At 50.3% G+C, this 15,548-nt stretch overlaps 7 protein-coding genes across 7 annotated transcripts; 3 read left to right on the top strand and 4 right to left on the bottom strand.

Moving 5' to 3' along the window:
- Positions 1-77: 77 nt before the first annotated feature.
- F9C07_2280254 (putative succinyl-CoA:3-ketoacid-coenzyme A transferase) lies at positions 78-2,195 on the top strand. Its single transcript, XM_041288777.2, has 3 exons — positions 78-393; positions 452-1,631; positions 1,700-2,195. The coding sequence occupies exons 1-3, from the start codon at positions 331-333 to the stop codon at positions 2,011-2,013; spliced, it is 1,557 nt and encodes a 518-aa protein (XP_041139931.1). The 5' UTR covers positions 78-330; the 3' UTR covers positions 2,014-2,195.
- Positions 2,196-2,354: 159 nt separating this feature from the next.
- On the bottom strand, positions 2,355-2,806 carry F9C07_2228874 (uncharacterized protein; the record flags this gene model as incomplete). Its single annotated transcript, XM_041284302.1, has 2 exons — positions 2,355-2,732; positions 2,792-2,806. The coding sequence occupies 2 exons, from the start codon at positions 2,804-2,806 to the stop codon at positions 2,355-2,357; spliced, it is 393 nt and encodes a 130-aa protein (XP_041139932.1).
- A 323-nt stretch (positions 2,807-3,129) lies between these two features.
- F9C07_11250 (metal homeostatis protein bsd2) lies at positions 3,130-4,520 on the top strand (the record flags this gene model as incomplete). Its single annotated transcript, XM_041284301.2, has 3 exons — positions 3,130-3,294; positions 3,395-3,865; positions 3,942-4,520. Exons 1-3 carry the CDS (start codon positions 3,271-3,273, stop codon positions 4,518-4,520), a joined length of 1,074 nt encoding a protein of 357 aa, XP_041139933.1. The 5' UTR covers positions 3,130-3,270.
- Positions 4,521-5,151: 631 nt separating this feature from the next.
- On the top strand, positions 5,152-7,398 carry F9C07_11249 (uncharacterized protein; the record flags this gene model as incomplete). The annotated part of the gene is made up of 2 exons (XM_041288778.1): positions 5,152-5,350; positions 5,480-7,398. 2 exons carry the CDS (start codon positions 5,152-5,154, stop codon positions 7,396-7,398), a joined length of 2,118 nt encoding a protein of 705 aa, XP_041139934.1.
- A 620-nt stretch (positions 7,399-8,018) lies between these two features.
- On the bottom strand, positions 8,019-9,614 carry F9C07_11248 (mitogen-activated protein kinase MpkA; the record flags this gene model as incomplete). The annotated part of the gene is made up of 5 exons (XM_041288791.1): positions 8,019-8,662; positions 8,725-9,039; positions 9,096-9,162; positions 9,221-9,353; positions 9,502-9,614. The coding sequence occupies 5 exons, from the start codon at positions 9,612-9,614 to the stop codon at positions 8,019-8,021; spliced, it is 1,272 nt and encodes a 423-aa protein (XP_041139935.1).
- Positions 9,615-10,002: 388 nt separating this feature from the next.
- On the bottom strand, positions 10,003-12,714 carry F9C07_1168165 (uncharacterized protein). The gene has a single exon (XM_041284303.2). It carries the CDS (start codon positions 12,152-12,154, stop codon positions 10,739-10,741), a length of 1,416 nt encoding a protein of 471 aa, XP_041139936.1. The 5' UTR covers positions 12,155-12,714; the 3' UTR covers positions 10,003-10,738.
- Positions 12,715-12,917: 203 nt separating this feature from the next.
- On the bottom strand, positions 12,918-15,366 carry F9C07_11246 (threonyl-tRNA synthetase, cytoplasmic; the record flags this gene model as incomplete). The annotated part of the gene is made up of 6 exons (XM_041288792.1): positions 12,918-13,072; positions 13,135-13,807; positions 13,861-14,436; positions 14,489-14,753; positions 14,807-15,248; positions 15,312-15,366. 6 exons carry the CDS (start codon positions 15,364-15,366, stop codon positions 12,918-12,920), a joined length of 2,166 nt encoding a protein of 721 aa, XP_041139937.1.
- Between the last annotated feature and the right edge of the window lie 182 nt (positions 15,367-15,548).

The following is a 15,548-nucleotide window of genomic DNA, read 5'->3' as shown; positions in this document are numbered from 1 at the left end:
AAAGCAAGTGACGGATAAGAGCTTGTTGTCCGATCTCTAACGAATGCGGGGAAATTCCGGGGTACTAAGGAAGGGTTGATAACACCCGTTACGGGTATCTTTCCGCACCTCCGTCGCAAGCCGCTCTTGGTTTCCGAAGACAGTATATATCCGTTCGTACGCGCTGCTCCTTAGCTCAAAAGCGTAACTGGGAACATCTTGAACTACTACTTCTCAGTGTCTTCTTAATTCTCACGAAGAGACTGACGCCTGAGTTTCATTAGTTGCGACTCTTCACAGCAGACTGTAGTGCTCTCTGTGCGTCTAATCCCGTTAGGCTCTCAGTTCACCATGCCTTCACAAGTTGCTACGTGCCTGCGCCTTGCGCGGCAATTCTCTGCAAACCCGAGCAAGGTAGTGTTACCAATACAGACACCTCGAAGCGGGATCATACTGACGAGTCTCCTACTAGCATCAACGATTCCTTGCGCGTGCATTTTCCAGCAGCGTCCGTCGCTCTGAGATCAACAAGGTCGTATCTTCTGCAGAATTAGCAATCAAGGACATGAAGTCCAACTCGACCGTTCTGGCAGGTGGATTTGGTCTCTCTGGTGTACCGGACACTCTAATCAATGCTGTGCGAGCGAACCCTTCGATCACCGGATTGACGGTGGTCAGCAATAACGCCGGTGTGGACGGAGCTGGTCTTGGCCTTCTTCTCGAATCCAAGCAGATCTCGAAGATGATTGCCAGCTATGTGGGCGAGAACAAGACCTTTGAGCGCATGTACCTAACGGGCGAGATTGAATTGGAGTTGACACCACAGGGTACCTTGGCTGAGCGTTGTCGGTCGGGCGGTCACGGAATCCCGGCTTTCTACACACCTGCCGCTTTTGGTACAGTTGTGCAGACAGGTGAGCTGCCTTTGAGGCACAATGCCGATGGCACCGTCGCTCTGCGGAGCAAACCCCGCGATGTCAAGGTCTTTGATGGCAAGAGCTATGTCATGGAGGAGTCTATCAAGGGTGACTATGCCTTGGTCAAGGCTTACAAAGCCGATAAATTGGGCAACTGCCAGTTCCGCTATGCTGCCCAGAACTTCAACGGGGCTATGGGCCGCAATGCTAAGATGACCATCGTTGAGGCCGAGCACATCGTCGAGCCCGGTGAGATTGAGCCGGCTGCTATTCACCTGCCCGGTATCTACGTCAAGCGTGTTATTCAGAGCACGACACCGAAGAATATCGAGAAGTACACCTTTGCCAAGGAGGAGGGTGAGGACACTGCTGCCCTGGGCAAGGGTGACACCGCCGCCAAGCGTGAACGTATTGTCCGTCGTGCGGCTAAGGAATTCAAGAACGGGATGTACGCAAACTTGGGTATCGGTATGCCCATGCTTGCACCCAACTTCGTCGATCCTTCCGTGGAAGTCCAGCTCCAGTCTGAGAACGGTATTCTGGGATTAGGCCCCTACCCTAAGAAGGGCCAGGAAGACCCAGATCTTATCAACGCTGGAAAGGAGACCGTTACACTCGCACCCGGTGCGGCTTGCTTTGGCAGTGACGAGTCCTTCGGCATGATCCGTTCAGGAAGAATCGACTTGACCATTCTGGGCGCCATGCAGGTGAGCGCCAGAGGTGACTTGGCTAACTGTAAGTTCTTCTGCACGTGATTTTCTCTTGTACTTTATCATCTGTCCGTACTAACTGTGGCATTATAGGGATGTTGCCCGGTAAGATCAAGGGCTTTGGCGGTGCTATGGATCTAGTCTCCAACCCCTCCGCTACGAAGGTGGTTGTCACTATGGAGCACACTGACAAGAAGGGCAACCCCAAGATTGTCAAGCAGTGCGAGTTCCCCTTGACCGGCAAGACTTGTGTCAGCCGTATCATCACTGAACTCTGTGTCTTTGATGTTGACTTCACTGACGGTCTTACCCTGGTTGAGCTTGCCGATGGTGTCACTGTTGATGAGGTCCGCAGCAAGACAGAAGCTCCGTTCAAGGTTGCTGATGATGTGAAGCCCATGCTGTGATCACGTCCTGTTATCATTTTTTTGTTTGCATGTCTGGATGTCACCATTTCGCGAAAATTATGGGATTTATAAGCGTATAGTTTGTGAAGTCATGTCGGGTACGGGATCTGTTGTATATACCATTTCATTCCAAAAAATAGTTCAGACCATTTAAAAACATATGCGTTGGACAATAATAGTACATTTTCCCCACCAGAAAATATTAAGACAACCGAGAAGCGGCAAGAATAATCTCTTATCCGCGGTCTATATTCCCATCGCAATACATAGAAGTACATAACATAGATATACAAACTCCTCAATCCAACCCTAATTTCCAATTTTGCCAATATTGCAATACCTTAGCTAAACCTGAAGAGACCCTTCAGCCTTGCGCTCACTCTCCCCCAAAAATCCCGTGTCGGAGCCTCTGAGAACTCTTTAAGCACATTGTCATAGTAGTCTGGGTTTCCTGTCGGCCGCCGCAGCTTAGGAGGCAATGGATACCGTCTGGCATAGCGATCTTCCAGCAGCGACGACAGCGCATTCAGAGAGGCTTCTGAGAGAGGTGGGGGTGGCGATTGTGACGACTGTTGTTGTTGTTGCGGCTGCTTAGAAGCGTTCTCTGAGGTTTGGGGGAGGTAGGACTGAAGGTATGTCTGAACGGAGACGGCTGATGGGCGGACATGGTCAGTGGGCCAGTGTTTGAGAAGGTGATTGATGCGCGTGATAGTTTGGGCCTAAAACAGTTGTCAGGTTACTGTTGGTTGATCTAGTCTGGTTGCAATTCAAGACTTACCGATGGCTTGGACATGATGTTTGCGACTGTGATGTATGAGCGAGAAAAGCGGTCTGTCCGGGAAATTCGAATTTTGTAGAAACTCCAAGAATCTGCGGAGTTGTCCCGAACAAATGCAATTGATTAAGTGGGTTGCGATGTGTTGTTGGAGTAGCGATATCTAAATTATTTGATATGATCTACACGGGCAAAAAGTCAAGTCACGGGGGGTGGGCGGAATGCCCCAGGCAGCAGCAGCGGCGGTTCTCAGCCACTGACAGACGCTCTCTCCACTCCGCCATGTAATCGCCCTCATTTCCATCCCATCCTCCATCTACAGTCGATCCCTTTCCATCTTCATCATCGCTTTCCCTCGGACACTCTTTCTCCCTTGTCTTCTTTGTTGGTAATACTATAAAGCCTCTGTCGTGAACCCCGATCTACTCTCTTTACCGCCCTTCCCCTCTCTTTCCGGATTTCCTTTCCTCGCTCAGCTCGTCATGAGCTCGCAGCGCTATCAAAGGGTAAGAGTCGCCCACCGCCCTGGATTGGTTGCAAATTGCATAGGATTTACCGATAAATTGTGAAATTTCTGGTACGGGTTGCTGATTTTGTGGTTTCTAGGTAAACGCCCACGATGAAGATGAAGAACCGCAATCACAATCGTCAATCCCTCTCCGGGGAACACCAAACTCCCCCCCTCCCTCGTTTCGCTCTCGTTCCACCTCTCCATCATCCAGACGCCTTCTCCATGACGATCCCCTAAACAACGATGCGGACCAGACGCTGGCCGACGCATTTGATGACGAGAGCGACTCCGAAGCGGATGAGCCGGATGACCGTCAGCGACTAATGCGGGCTCAGCCGGAATCGCGACCAGTGGCAGATGGCAGCAGTGCGACCGCTAGTTCCTCATCTGGAATGGGCAATGAACAGCAACAGTCCAGTGATCCGCGTAGTGGGATTCAAAGGAGGCAGACAATCCTACCGAGTTTCAGCACTGGTAGCCGAGTGATCAGTTCGACGAATGACGGTGTCTTTGCGAACCTGGCGGCTAAGCCGGAGCGTGGAGAGAAAACTGAAGACCTTCCTCCGGTATGTATTCACCTCGTGTTTCGTGTGGTGAACGATGCGTATTTCTATTGATCTCGTGCTGACGCCTTGTGTATAGTCCTATGAAGAGGCGGCTGCTGATGCTACCCCTCCGTACTGGGAGACTACGATTTTGGCCCCAGGGATTTCATCCGACGAGGTGTACGTGGATGGGTTGCCAGTGGGGTCCGTGTTTTCGTTTGTCTGGAACGCCATGATCTCCATGTCCTTCCAACTGGTCGGTTTCCTCCTGACCTACCTTCTCCATACTACGCATGCAGCGAAGAACGGAAGTAGGGCTGGTCTCGGTCTTACTCTCGTACAATACGGATTCTACATGAAAGGCGGAAGTGATACGAAACCAGACGATGGTACAGACCAATACGTGACACCTCCGGATCCCAACAGTCACAATTTCGACCCCAGCTCCGTAGCCGATGGATCTGGGAGCGATGGTGGCGGTGGTGGTGTTTCCGGGATCTCCACGAGTGAATGGATTTCGTACGTTCTCATGATTGTTGGTTGGTTTATCTTAATCCGCGCTATCAGCGACTTTCTACGGGCCCGACGCCACGAGCAGCTGGTGCTGCAAAGTCCTGACCGAGGCCTTCCTGTGCCGATCATTGCAACAAATGAAAGAACAGAGACCGTTGTTTAAGTTGCCATCATAGTGATCTGCATAACATTGGGCGGGTTGGAGCCTTGGAGCCTGGGCGTTAATTCTTTTCATCTGCTATTATTTGCTTTGTATGGGTAATGCGCGCTAATTTCCCTGACGGACGTTCCATGAGACGTGAGGTCCTCATTTCGATTTTCTTTGAGCATGGGAACACTTGTAACTATTTGATTAGAGATACCAAATCTGAAAGACATAGCACTTGGCATTGATGCCCTATCGCTGTCCGTACGCGTGTATCATTCGCCAGCCAGGCAACCTTTTTTTTTCCCTTCCCTACAACCCATTTGCCTCCTCGCCTTGCCTTCCCAGCTTCTTATTACCCTTCCCAACTCTTAATTTCTATTTATCATTTTAAATAGCGTTTGTCCCCAACTATCTTCACGATGCACGTAAGTCCAGACCGACCCGCGATGGCAGAGTGATTTTCGTCTTCAGCTCTTGGCGGCACTCTCCGCAGCCCGTTCGGCGTCTCCGCAAGCGTTTGTTTACCACGCTTTCGTATTCACACCTTCATTTATTACGTCCGTCATATTATCCCATCATCTTCTCGTCCTTTGCTTCTCCATCCTTTACGCTTGGGGGATCTGTTCTCTTGCTCCCTCTCCCGTAAATGGCCAAGGTCGATGCAGCGGCGGATTCTCCGTCCGCCGCATCGCCAAACCACAGCCTTCCCCAAGGCCCCGTTGAGGCTCGCTCGCTATCCTCCATTACCGCTGTAGCCTCGAATCCTCCGGCTTATCCGCGGAATCCGACGCAGAAGAAACTTGATCCTTTGGTTTTGTATATTGTGAGAGTCCCGGGCAGTAAAGGTACGTCATGGTCGATTGCATATCGCTTGAAGTACCCCGCATAAGCGGTGGGAGAAATTGACCGATCATTTAATCTATTCAAGTTTGGACGATGGATGCTAATTTCAACGTCTTTGATTCGCGATCTAGATGTCTTTCTCTCCCCGCTGAAACCACCAACGAAAGCCAGTGTTTCGGCTGAGGCCATCAATGCGTCCCTCTACTATCTGCATGTCTCGACGCCCGAGGACGATGTCTTGCTCCAGGAATGTGAGCAAGAGCGCGAGGAAGAAGCGAAACTGCGGAGGGAGCTAGGAGAGGAAGCGGATGTTCCTCCTGAGTTTGCGAAGATGAATCATGTTCGACGGAAGCCTGTTCCTGGCGGCGGTGGTGGCGCAAAAGTGGATGCTGATGCACGCCCTCCCCTCCCTGCTCACCGATCCAATGTGTCGCTGCCAGAGAATGTTCTCCCGGTGCCGAATTCTGCAGATCTGCCGCTGTCTCTGATGCCGGCTCGTCCGGGTTTGATGGGGAGTCGCTCATCGATCGATCTCCCCCAGTCTGCGACTCAGATGACAACCGAAAGTCGCGATGGCTTCCTCGGACATACGGTACCGGGCGACGAGGTTGAAGCAAGGCCGCCTTTGTCGGCTCGACCACTACCACCTGTCCCGAAGGATGAGCTCGCCTTTGAATTGATCGAGGATAATTCTGCGCCGAAGAAGGCCAATCGTTGGAGTGCCTTGTCGGGGTATATGCCCGGACGAAATGCGGAGAATTGGAAGGAAAAGTATGAGGTTCTGACCTCAGGCCGTCACAGCCTTGACTCCAGGCGACCTCAAGCGCGACCCCAGTCGGCTCATGCGAATCCATCATACAATCGCATGGGTTCTCCAGCACGAAGTCCAGGCCAATCTCCAAGTAGAAGACCTTATGACAGCAAACCGCCGGAAAGACCTGGCTTCCATATCACTCTCATCCGTCGCGATCCTACTCATGGGAGTCAATGGAATGTAGCAACAATATCGACACCGAAAATGGACGGTGGCGCTATTGACATCGAAGTGTCCACGCCAGGATACAACAGGTTCGCTGCGCAAAGCGAACCGCTCTCATTGGCCAGTCTGGGAATAAATCTACCGTCTGAAATGGGCAATCGCATCTCACTGTCTTCTTTCCGGCCTACCCAAGCCGAATTGGCAGAGAGCACCCCCACCCAACCATCGCATCCCCGAAAGTTCCACCGCAAACTATGTGTATCTCGACCATATCAGGAAGACGGCCGGGGCTCCTTAGACCTAGGAGGAAACCGACCCTCACTCGACAACGGAACAAGCAGTCCCTCGAAACACAGCGGTTCCAAACTCAAAAGCGGTTACTACACCTTCACCTCACCCTGGAACGGCACCTGCACATTCTCCACGAGCGTAAACGGCCGCAGCCTCAAATGCAAGCACATGATCCCAATGCCCTCAACAGGCCCCAACGGCGCCTCCATCGACAACCCCGCCGTAACAGTCGCCGAAATCCGCTTCAACACCCCTTTCCAAGCAGGCCATCTCCACCATCAACCAGGCCCCTCCCACATCTCCCCTTTCACCCTCAGCCAAACCCCAGCCTTCAAAGACCTAACCAGCAACCCTAACAACCACGGCCACGGCCACAACCTCGACCCAAGCCCCTCCTCCCCCTCAGACCGGACTTCAAAGCGCGCCTCTCTCGCCCAGTTCCTCAACCCAAACAATTACAACCGCCCACGCGCCCGCTCCGGCGCATCCGCCCACTCCACATCCTCCACCTCCAACTTCGGAGTGCCCACCCGCAAACCCTCAACAAGCAGCACGAGCAGCGGCGTCGCAGACCTCGACGACGGACCCCGTCGTCCTCTCCGCCGTCCACCAAGCGAAGACCGCCTCGATCTCTCGCTTGCACGAGAAAACGCTGGCGGCGGCATGCGCGGGAAGAGCGCTAAACTGGGTAAATTGATCATCGAGGATGAGGGTATTAAGATGCTGGATTTGCTCGTTGCATCTTGTATGGCTGTTTGGTGGAGGGGTTATTACTATTGATTGAGCTTGTATCTCTTCTTTCAAGAGTATATGGGTTGGTGGATTTATGGGTTGATTTGATGTGCGTGTGGATGGTTTTGTTTTCCTTTTTTTATGTATGATTGACGATTGATGAAATGATTATATATCCTCCGATTTACCGAGTTGTTTTTATCAGAAATAGAATCATGTTTTTATTAAAAGAAGAGAGGGATACGAACGAAAAACAAATAGATAGAGTACTATCTCGTATATACTATACTATAATCAACTGCTTCATCAAATCTATCCATTCGTCAATCAAAAGATCAAACTAGCGCTCAATTGCAATGCAGCTGCCGTCTTCTTCATGCACGCTCACACAGACCCAAGTCAAATAGCCAGTAGCCAGTAACATAGGTAAATTCGGGGACATACGAGAACGAAACGGGAGTGAACCAGTCCTCTCTTTATCCTTTAGTATGTAAATAGGAAGAAAAGCAAAATGGATACCACTAGAAACCAACTGCATGGGAGGAACCAAAATGGGGGAACCCGTGAATATATTTATTTTATTGTCATATGGGCATCCGGAAACGCCTGCGATTTCCAGGGACCAAGATATTCACTTGAGTCAAGGATTTCATACTACCCATGCCCCTTTATTGTACGTCCATTCCACGCTGCAGCGACGATTCCAGATCGTTGTGGACGCCACCGCCCGCGGCGAGCGCCTCTTGAGGCTTGGGCTCCTCTTGCTTCCAAACGCCCTGCTGGTTCTCGGGGATCGGGACGTTGGTCTGCTGGGCAATCTGCTGCTGTTGGGCGGCAGCGGCGGCCTGCGCCTGGGACTGCTGCCGGACGGCGGCACGGAAGCGCACGACTTCCTCGTAGATCATACGACGCATCTCCTGTACGTCGTCCACCACTTCGAAGTGGAAATCGAAGGTTGTGGGGCACGTCGGCTCGTCCGATGCGTCGTGCCAGATGTGCAGGTATGGGTGCTCCAGGGCCTCTTCAACCGAGATACGCGACGAGGGGTCGAAGGCCAGCATGCGGTCGAGCAAGTCAAGCGCATCAGGGTTGGCACTGGGGAACAAGCGCTGGAAGGGGATCTTGGGCATGAAAGGCAAGTTGCGTACGTACTCCTGGGCCCGTGGAGAGCCGATCCGGCTCAAGGTCTCCTCGTTCGGAGTGCCCAGGTAGTGCAGAATCTGGTTGAGCTGGTCGACATAGTCACGACCCTTGAAGAAGGGGCGGCCGCCAAGAAGTTCAGCCAAGATGCAACCCACGGACCACACATCGACTGTTGAATGTCAGCAAAGTAGACGGCAAGAGAGCCTGTCAGCGGCCAAGAAAGACACATACTAGCTTTAGTGTAACTCTGGAAGCTCAACATGATTTCCGGAGCACGGTACCATCTTGTCGCGACATATTCGGTCATGTAACCTGCGTTCTCTTCCGGGTCAATCGAGAAACCACGCGCCAATCCGAAATCGCAAATCTTGAGTTCACAATCGGCATTGACCAGCAAGTTTCCGGGTTTCAAATCTCTATGCAATACATTGGCCGAGTGGATATACTTCAGACCACACAAAATCTGATAAATAAAAGACTGGAAGTGGGCATCGGTCAAAGGTTGTCCGGAACGGATAATAGCGGCGAGATCACACTCCATCAACTCTGGGCAAGGAAATATAAGCAGCTGTACATGAACCATGTTAAAAGGGTACTCTTACCCTCATACAGATATGTTTCATTGAAGTTATCTGGGCGCGGGATGTCCATGTCATACAGACAAGTGATCTGCATGATACAGTCAGCCCTATCAACTCCACTGGCATCAAGTTGGGACCAAACGTACATTACGGTGGCCTCGGAAATGCTGAAGCAACTTAATTTCTCTTAAGGCGCGCTTGGCTAAGATCTTCTTGCTGAAGACATTGGTGACTTTCTTGATGGCGACACCTTCGCCGGTCTGGATGTTCGTGGCGGCACTAGATAGCGAAACCGGAGGTTGTCGTCAGATTGTGGTGACCACGACAGCTTCTCATAATATTCATCTTCGCAAGACTATTACCCTGGATAGACCAAGGTCGACGAGGAGACGAGTATGCTAGAAGCTTATGATGATCCATAACGTACCAGACAATACCATATGCACCTTGACCCAACTCCTTCGTGACATTGTATCGTTCATCCACAATAAAATCCTGGTTGAAGACCTTGAAGATCTTACGTCCTCGTAGATCAGCCATGGTTTCGGAGGGGCGATGAAAAAAAAAAAAAAAAAGGTTTCCAGCGATCGACTGCTAGTAGCACAAAGGAAATTCGAGGCGGTAAAGCGAGTGTCGTTCTGTAGACGCCCAGAAAGAAATGGAAGGGGAGGAAAATGTGCGGTCTGTCCACCCAAAAGGTAGTGGGGTTTTTCGCGAGTACTTTTGTTGTTTTCTCAACTTGTTTTCTGGTTTTTTATTTTCCTCCTTTTCCCTTTTTATTTTCTGTGTCTCAGTCGGGGGGGAAAAAAGACAGGCAGAAGATCGGGCGCGGGCTGGCTGGTCGATGAGAGGGAAAGCAGCTTCGAATGGACGGAACGGCAGCCCCGCAGTGGGAAAGTCAATCTTCCGCCGTTGCGGCTCCTGAATGGGAAATAAGGGTTTCAAAACTTATGACAATGAGGCGCAGCAAGATGGGAATGAGAGAGATCTTTCTAGAGGCAGCAGGAGAGCTGAGAGCAATGTCAGGTTTATGAACGACTAAGCGCGTTGAACCACTACCGGGTGAAAGAGGGGTATAATTAACGCAGATGATCGGTTGGGGCCTTGCAGATGGAAGAGGTTCCGAACATGCAGTACTTAGCAGTCAAATGTCGGCGGAGGGAGAACAAAGTGGGGATTATTGAAAGTACATACTTTGGTTCATTCAAGAAATGAAATCATAAATGACTTTCTCTTTCATAGAACTCGTTTGCTCATTCTGTCATTAACCTATTGTTCCATCACACGGCGTATAAGAAACAAACCAAACTTTTATTTATTGATCTATTGCTTAAATCATCGACAAAGAGGAAGCCACACATGACTTTGGGTGTCCTGTTTCGGTGGTTTGCCGCCCGGGATGGGCTGCCTGAGGCCCATAAGGGGAGGGGCTTGGTGGAGCACTAACGATGACAGTGTCACACCTGGTCACACTGTCACATTCTAGTCCCAACCCACCGCTTAGGGAAGGAGAGAAAATCTTGTACCAATTAGTGTTCATCCCAGGTTGAACGACTGGACACTATTAGGACATGAGCCTTGCAATGAATAAGGGAACTTTCAACTGGCTAACATGCATCCCAATAAATAGCTTTTATCAGAAGGCGGACATAAAAAGAGGAGAATTAATGCCTGAGGTTCCAGACCACCTCTATAACTTGAGGCTTCTCTTGCTTTCGAACATATATCTGGCGAACCCTGTCCGTCTCTGCAATTGCTTCTTTCAATCGGAAGGAGACCTTGTCCTCGTCCTTGCTACGCAATGGGCCCAAACTATACTCGAATGGATCGGGGCCCTTGTATTTACTCTTATCCCACGTCTGCTCCATGGAATTTGGATCCTGCAAGGGCAATGAGTATTTGACAACGGAAAACCCGTTTATCAGATACCAATCATCTGACAACTCCCAACGTCGCAGCAGACAGGCCTCACCGCAGATGGCAGCCACCTTGCTGAGAGCAACCATGTCGGCGTGGAACCAGGATTTCCAATGATGCAATGAGAGCGGCAGTGGACGGCCTGATTCGTAGAACCCGGACGCATCGCCACGAAGGTCTAACTGATGGAGGCCAGGCTCCCATTTGAGTTTCGTTGTGGTGTGGCTGTAGATACACCGCGCAATCATTCGATCACCGGCGCCTTTGAAATCATAGCAATTGCGGAAAACAGCATTGAGCTGTCGAACAAGAGGAATGGAGAGGAATATCCCAGCACCGCCGTACGCCATATGACTCCCATGATACATCTGCATGATATCCTCGGTGAGTGCCCCTATATACTGCGGCTCCGCCGGATCATACGTCGCCAACCGTTCCACGAGATTCGTCATGGAAGGGAAAAAAGTATCATCGTCAATTAAGACAATCCACTTAGTAAGCTCATCCTTGCGCTCAAACAGGGTCCGGATCAAGGAAAAATACCGATCCAGCAAATCGTCCGAGTTTTGGATAACGGTGAGGCGAATATCTAGTTCCTTTGCCCGTTTCTTGGACTGCGTCACCGAGCCTTCATCGTCAACCACAGCTACAATGTGTGCATTTGTTCCTCCCGCCCAGTGTGCAAAAGCATCAAGAGAATCATATAATCTTTCTGTGGATGTTGCGACGCCAAATATCAGGTGTGATGCATTGGGGCGTGGAGCCGCCACAGGGGCATGTATTGTCACCGACGTAGTACATCTCTCCTCTGGCAGTAGCTCTGTATGATTCGTCGTATCCAGTTGGACTGTCTGGTACGTGGGGATTGGTACATCGAGCGCATCTGAGAAACCAGTAAAGTTCTTGGTTCGCACAACAGATATCTCCAATCTAGCATATTCCGCGGAGGAATTGGACGCGTGCGTTCTCAGCAGGTCAAGATCCACATGGCAAGCGCTGCTGTTACTGAAGTATGACGGGGGCTGAGCATTGGGAATAGGGCTAATATCAATATGATGCCGTGAATTGAAAAGGAATACTGCGAAAATGAGTAAGAGTGAAGCGGCGACAGCTGTCACGGCAGTGGATTGGCGCCATTGAAAAGGGTAATAGCGCGCCTGCATGGCGACCCGAACATAGCTAATATCTCATTAATCGTCGTTCTATATGATTGGACACCAAAGTTGAATCATTTATTGAAGGGCTATATTTAAGAAAAAGGAAAGGAAAGAAAGAAAAAAGGAAAGAAAAAATGCTTCAGTTCCAGGGTCGCTAGGGGAAAGAATTGGAAAGTGAAAAAAGAAAAGGAAAGAAAAGGCAGATGATGACCTAGACCCTTGTTTCAGTCAAGGGTAAAGGGCTGGGCTGGCTGCCGCCCAGGGTCGCGGCTGAGCAATTCCGAAGATCTCAATCTGAATGGTTCCAGTGGACCGCCGGTATTACCAAATCAACCCAACTTTCCTGATTGACCTGGTACTACGGAGTAGTGCTATATATTATGACTTGTATTAGAGATTTTGCGAAATCTTAATGGTAAACACTTCGTGAGGGGATCTTTTACATATCAATCAGGACATAGCTTTTCTGGTGTTCAATATATTTTGCACCTACAAACACACAATACAATAAGAAAAACATTTGTAGACGGAGCGGCAGTCTACCGTAATGGTAGATCGGTTATTGCATGTGGAAATATTCTCCAAAAAAATGACTTATCACATCAATTCATCTCCCTTGGGAACATCATTGCGTCATTCAACCTTTTATCGTTGTTCCTCAATACCTCTATGCTTTCTAGTGTCTTGATGATGCTATGCGACGCTTAAATCATCACTTCCGGAACAAGCAACAAAAGAAAGCGCGAGAAATGGCCATTAAACAGCCACTCTACAGAGAGTTGACTAGCCTGCGCTCTTTCCTGAGAGCCCGAAGCTTTTCGCGTGCCTCCTCGAGAGGAATCATGACACCTTGCTTCTGAGTTGCAGGGTCATCACGGTTACGGATGTTGACAGTGCGAGCCTCCTTCTCTTGAGCACCGACGACTGTTTCACTTAGTTAGTATATTAAACAGAGTAGGCATATGTTCAGCCGGGCCGTAACATACCGAAAATGAAGTTGTACTGGGCCAGCTGTCCAGTACGAATCTTCTTCTGCATGGTATTTCCGCTGATGTCAATGTCGACGTTCAGCTTATCACCGCGCAAGATAGTCTGCAGCTCTTCCACGTAGTCGTTCACAGCAGGCATGACAGGAACAATAAGGATCTGGCGAGGGCTGATCCAGAAAGGCCACTTGCCGCCAAAGTGCTCAGTCAAGATTCCCAGAAACCGCTCAAAGCTACCGATGATAGCTCTGTGGATGACGACTGGACGAGCACGGCCAGGGCCAGGCTCGCTAGACTTGTTCTCGCCCTCGGCCGACTCGGCAGCCGCTTGGCTCTTGTCGGCCTTTTCGTTGCTCATGTACTCAAGCTTGAAGTTGATGGGAGCCTGGTAATCAAGCTGGATGGTGGCACACTGGAACTCTCGCTTGAGAGCGTCAGCGATAGTGATGTCGATCTTAGGTCCGTAGAAGGCACCGTCACCCTCATCAATGGTCCAGTCATCGCCCTTGAACTTAGTCATGGCCGCCTTAAGCTGCTCTTCGGCATAGTTCCAAGTTTCAAGTTCTCCAAGGTACTTCTCTGGACGAGTGGAAAGCTTCAGCTTGAAAGTGAAGCCGAAAAGCCCATAGATAGATTGAAGGAAATCGAATAGCCCCTCGATCTCCGAGGTAATCTTCAAAACGTCAGTGAGATGAAGGGAAGAAAGGAGATCCCGAAAAGATTTACCTGATCCTGAGTACAGAAGATATGGGTATCATCTTGCTGGAACTTCCGGACACGGGTGAGTCCACTTAGTGCACCAGATGCCTCATTCCTGTGTAAAACACCAAAGTCTGCAAGACGCAACGGGAGTTCTCTGTAACTTCTCTCGCGATGACCGAAAAGGACGAAGTGTCCGGGGCAGTTCATAGGCTTAAGAGCCCACTCTCTCTTCTCAACATCAAGCTTAAACATGTCATCCTTGTAGTGAGCCCAGTGTCCAGAAGTCTTCCAGATGCCAACATCGTACATGTTAGGCGTCTGAACTTCCTGGTAGCCACGCTTACGATACTCTGACCGCAAAAGGGTCTGAAGAGCATTGAAGATCTTAGTACCGTTGGGGAGCAAGAATGGGCATCCCGGGGAGACTTCGTCAAAGAAGAAGAGCTCCTGTTCTTTGCCGATCTTCACATGGTTACGCTTTTCCGCTTCCTCCAGGAACTTCAAATGTTCTTGCATTTGCTTCTTGTCGGGGAAGGCGACACCACGGATACGCTGCAGAGAGTCATTACTTTGGTCGCCAAGGAAGTAAGCAGAGGAGTTCTAAAAAGCAATTAGCCTGGCGATTTTATAGCATGACTCCTCAATCCCCTACCTGCATGATCTTGAAGGTCTTAATCTTGCCAGTGTTTTGAATGTGGGGTCCTCTGCAAAGGTCGACCAAGGTACCGCATCTATAAACAGTGCTCTTTTCTCCGGTCACCAGTTTATCAATATAATGCAGCTTGTACTTGCTGTAGGCGAACATCTTCTTCAGGTTCTCTTTCGTAACTTCTAATCTGTCAAAGCTCTGCTTCTCCTTGAAGACACGGTTTGCGTGCTTGTCCAGTGCTGGCCAATCGGTCTCTCTTACAACGCGGCTATGACAGTGTTAGTAACCAGTCGAGTAGATCTGTTTCTTTCTGGGACGCACTTATCAGGCATGGCCATATCATAGAAGAAACCCTGTGGAGTGGGAGGTCCATGGGAGAGCAGACACCCATATTCGCACTCGCAAGCCTCACCCAGGCAGTGAGCACTAGAGTGCCAGAAGACTTCCCTTCCTTCGGGATCTTCGAATCGCACATAGGAAACAGTACAGTCGCCTTCCAAAGGTCGGCTCAAGTCCCAGAGTTCGTTATCGACCTTTGCAAGCACAATAGTGGCACTCAGTTCCTTGGGCACATTCTTGAGAAGTTGGGCGGGGGTAGTTTCCCAGGCTTTGGCGGAGACCTGTTCCTTGTTGCCGTTGCCGGGTTGCAGGGTGACGGTAATTTCGGGGTGAGGCTTGTTCTTGGTCTCCTCGAGATATTGTTGCCAAAGCTCCTCGAAGAAGTTGTTGCGCTCAACGATGAAATCGGGTAACGAGCCGGCACCTGATACAATTGACTGATTAGGAGGGGCATTCGCAATATTTGGCGGGGTTGATAATTAATCACCTTGAGCGCCAGGAGCAGACCTGACGGGCAGATCCTTCGAATCCTCAGAAGCCATGACTGTATCCCGCAACGACAAAGGAACGATCAAGGGGGGGAAAGTACAGGGAAGGAGGGGCAGGCCAGCGACGATGACTCTTTTGCAACATATCGGGAATATATCTTTAATCCAACCAGCAGTGAGGGACGGAAGGCGGTGAGGCACGTGACTGAGAACTGCCCTGGAGGCTAGCGACACTT

The sequence above is a fragment of the Aspergillus flavus genome, chromosome 1, assembly GCF_009017415.1.
Source record: "Aspergillus flavus chromosome 1, complete sequence".
Classification (NCBI taxonomy): Eukaryota; Fungi; Ascomycota; class Eurotiomycetes; order Eurotiales; family Aspergillaceae; genus Aspergillus; species Aspergillus flavus.
This window is presented reverse-complemented; position numbering and strand designations above follow the sequence as displayed.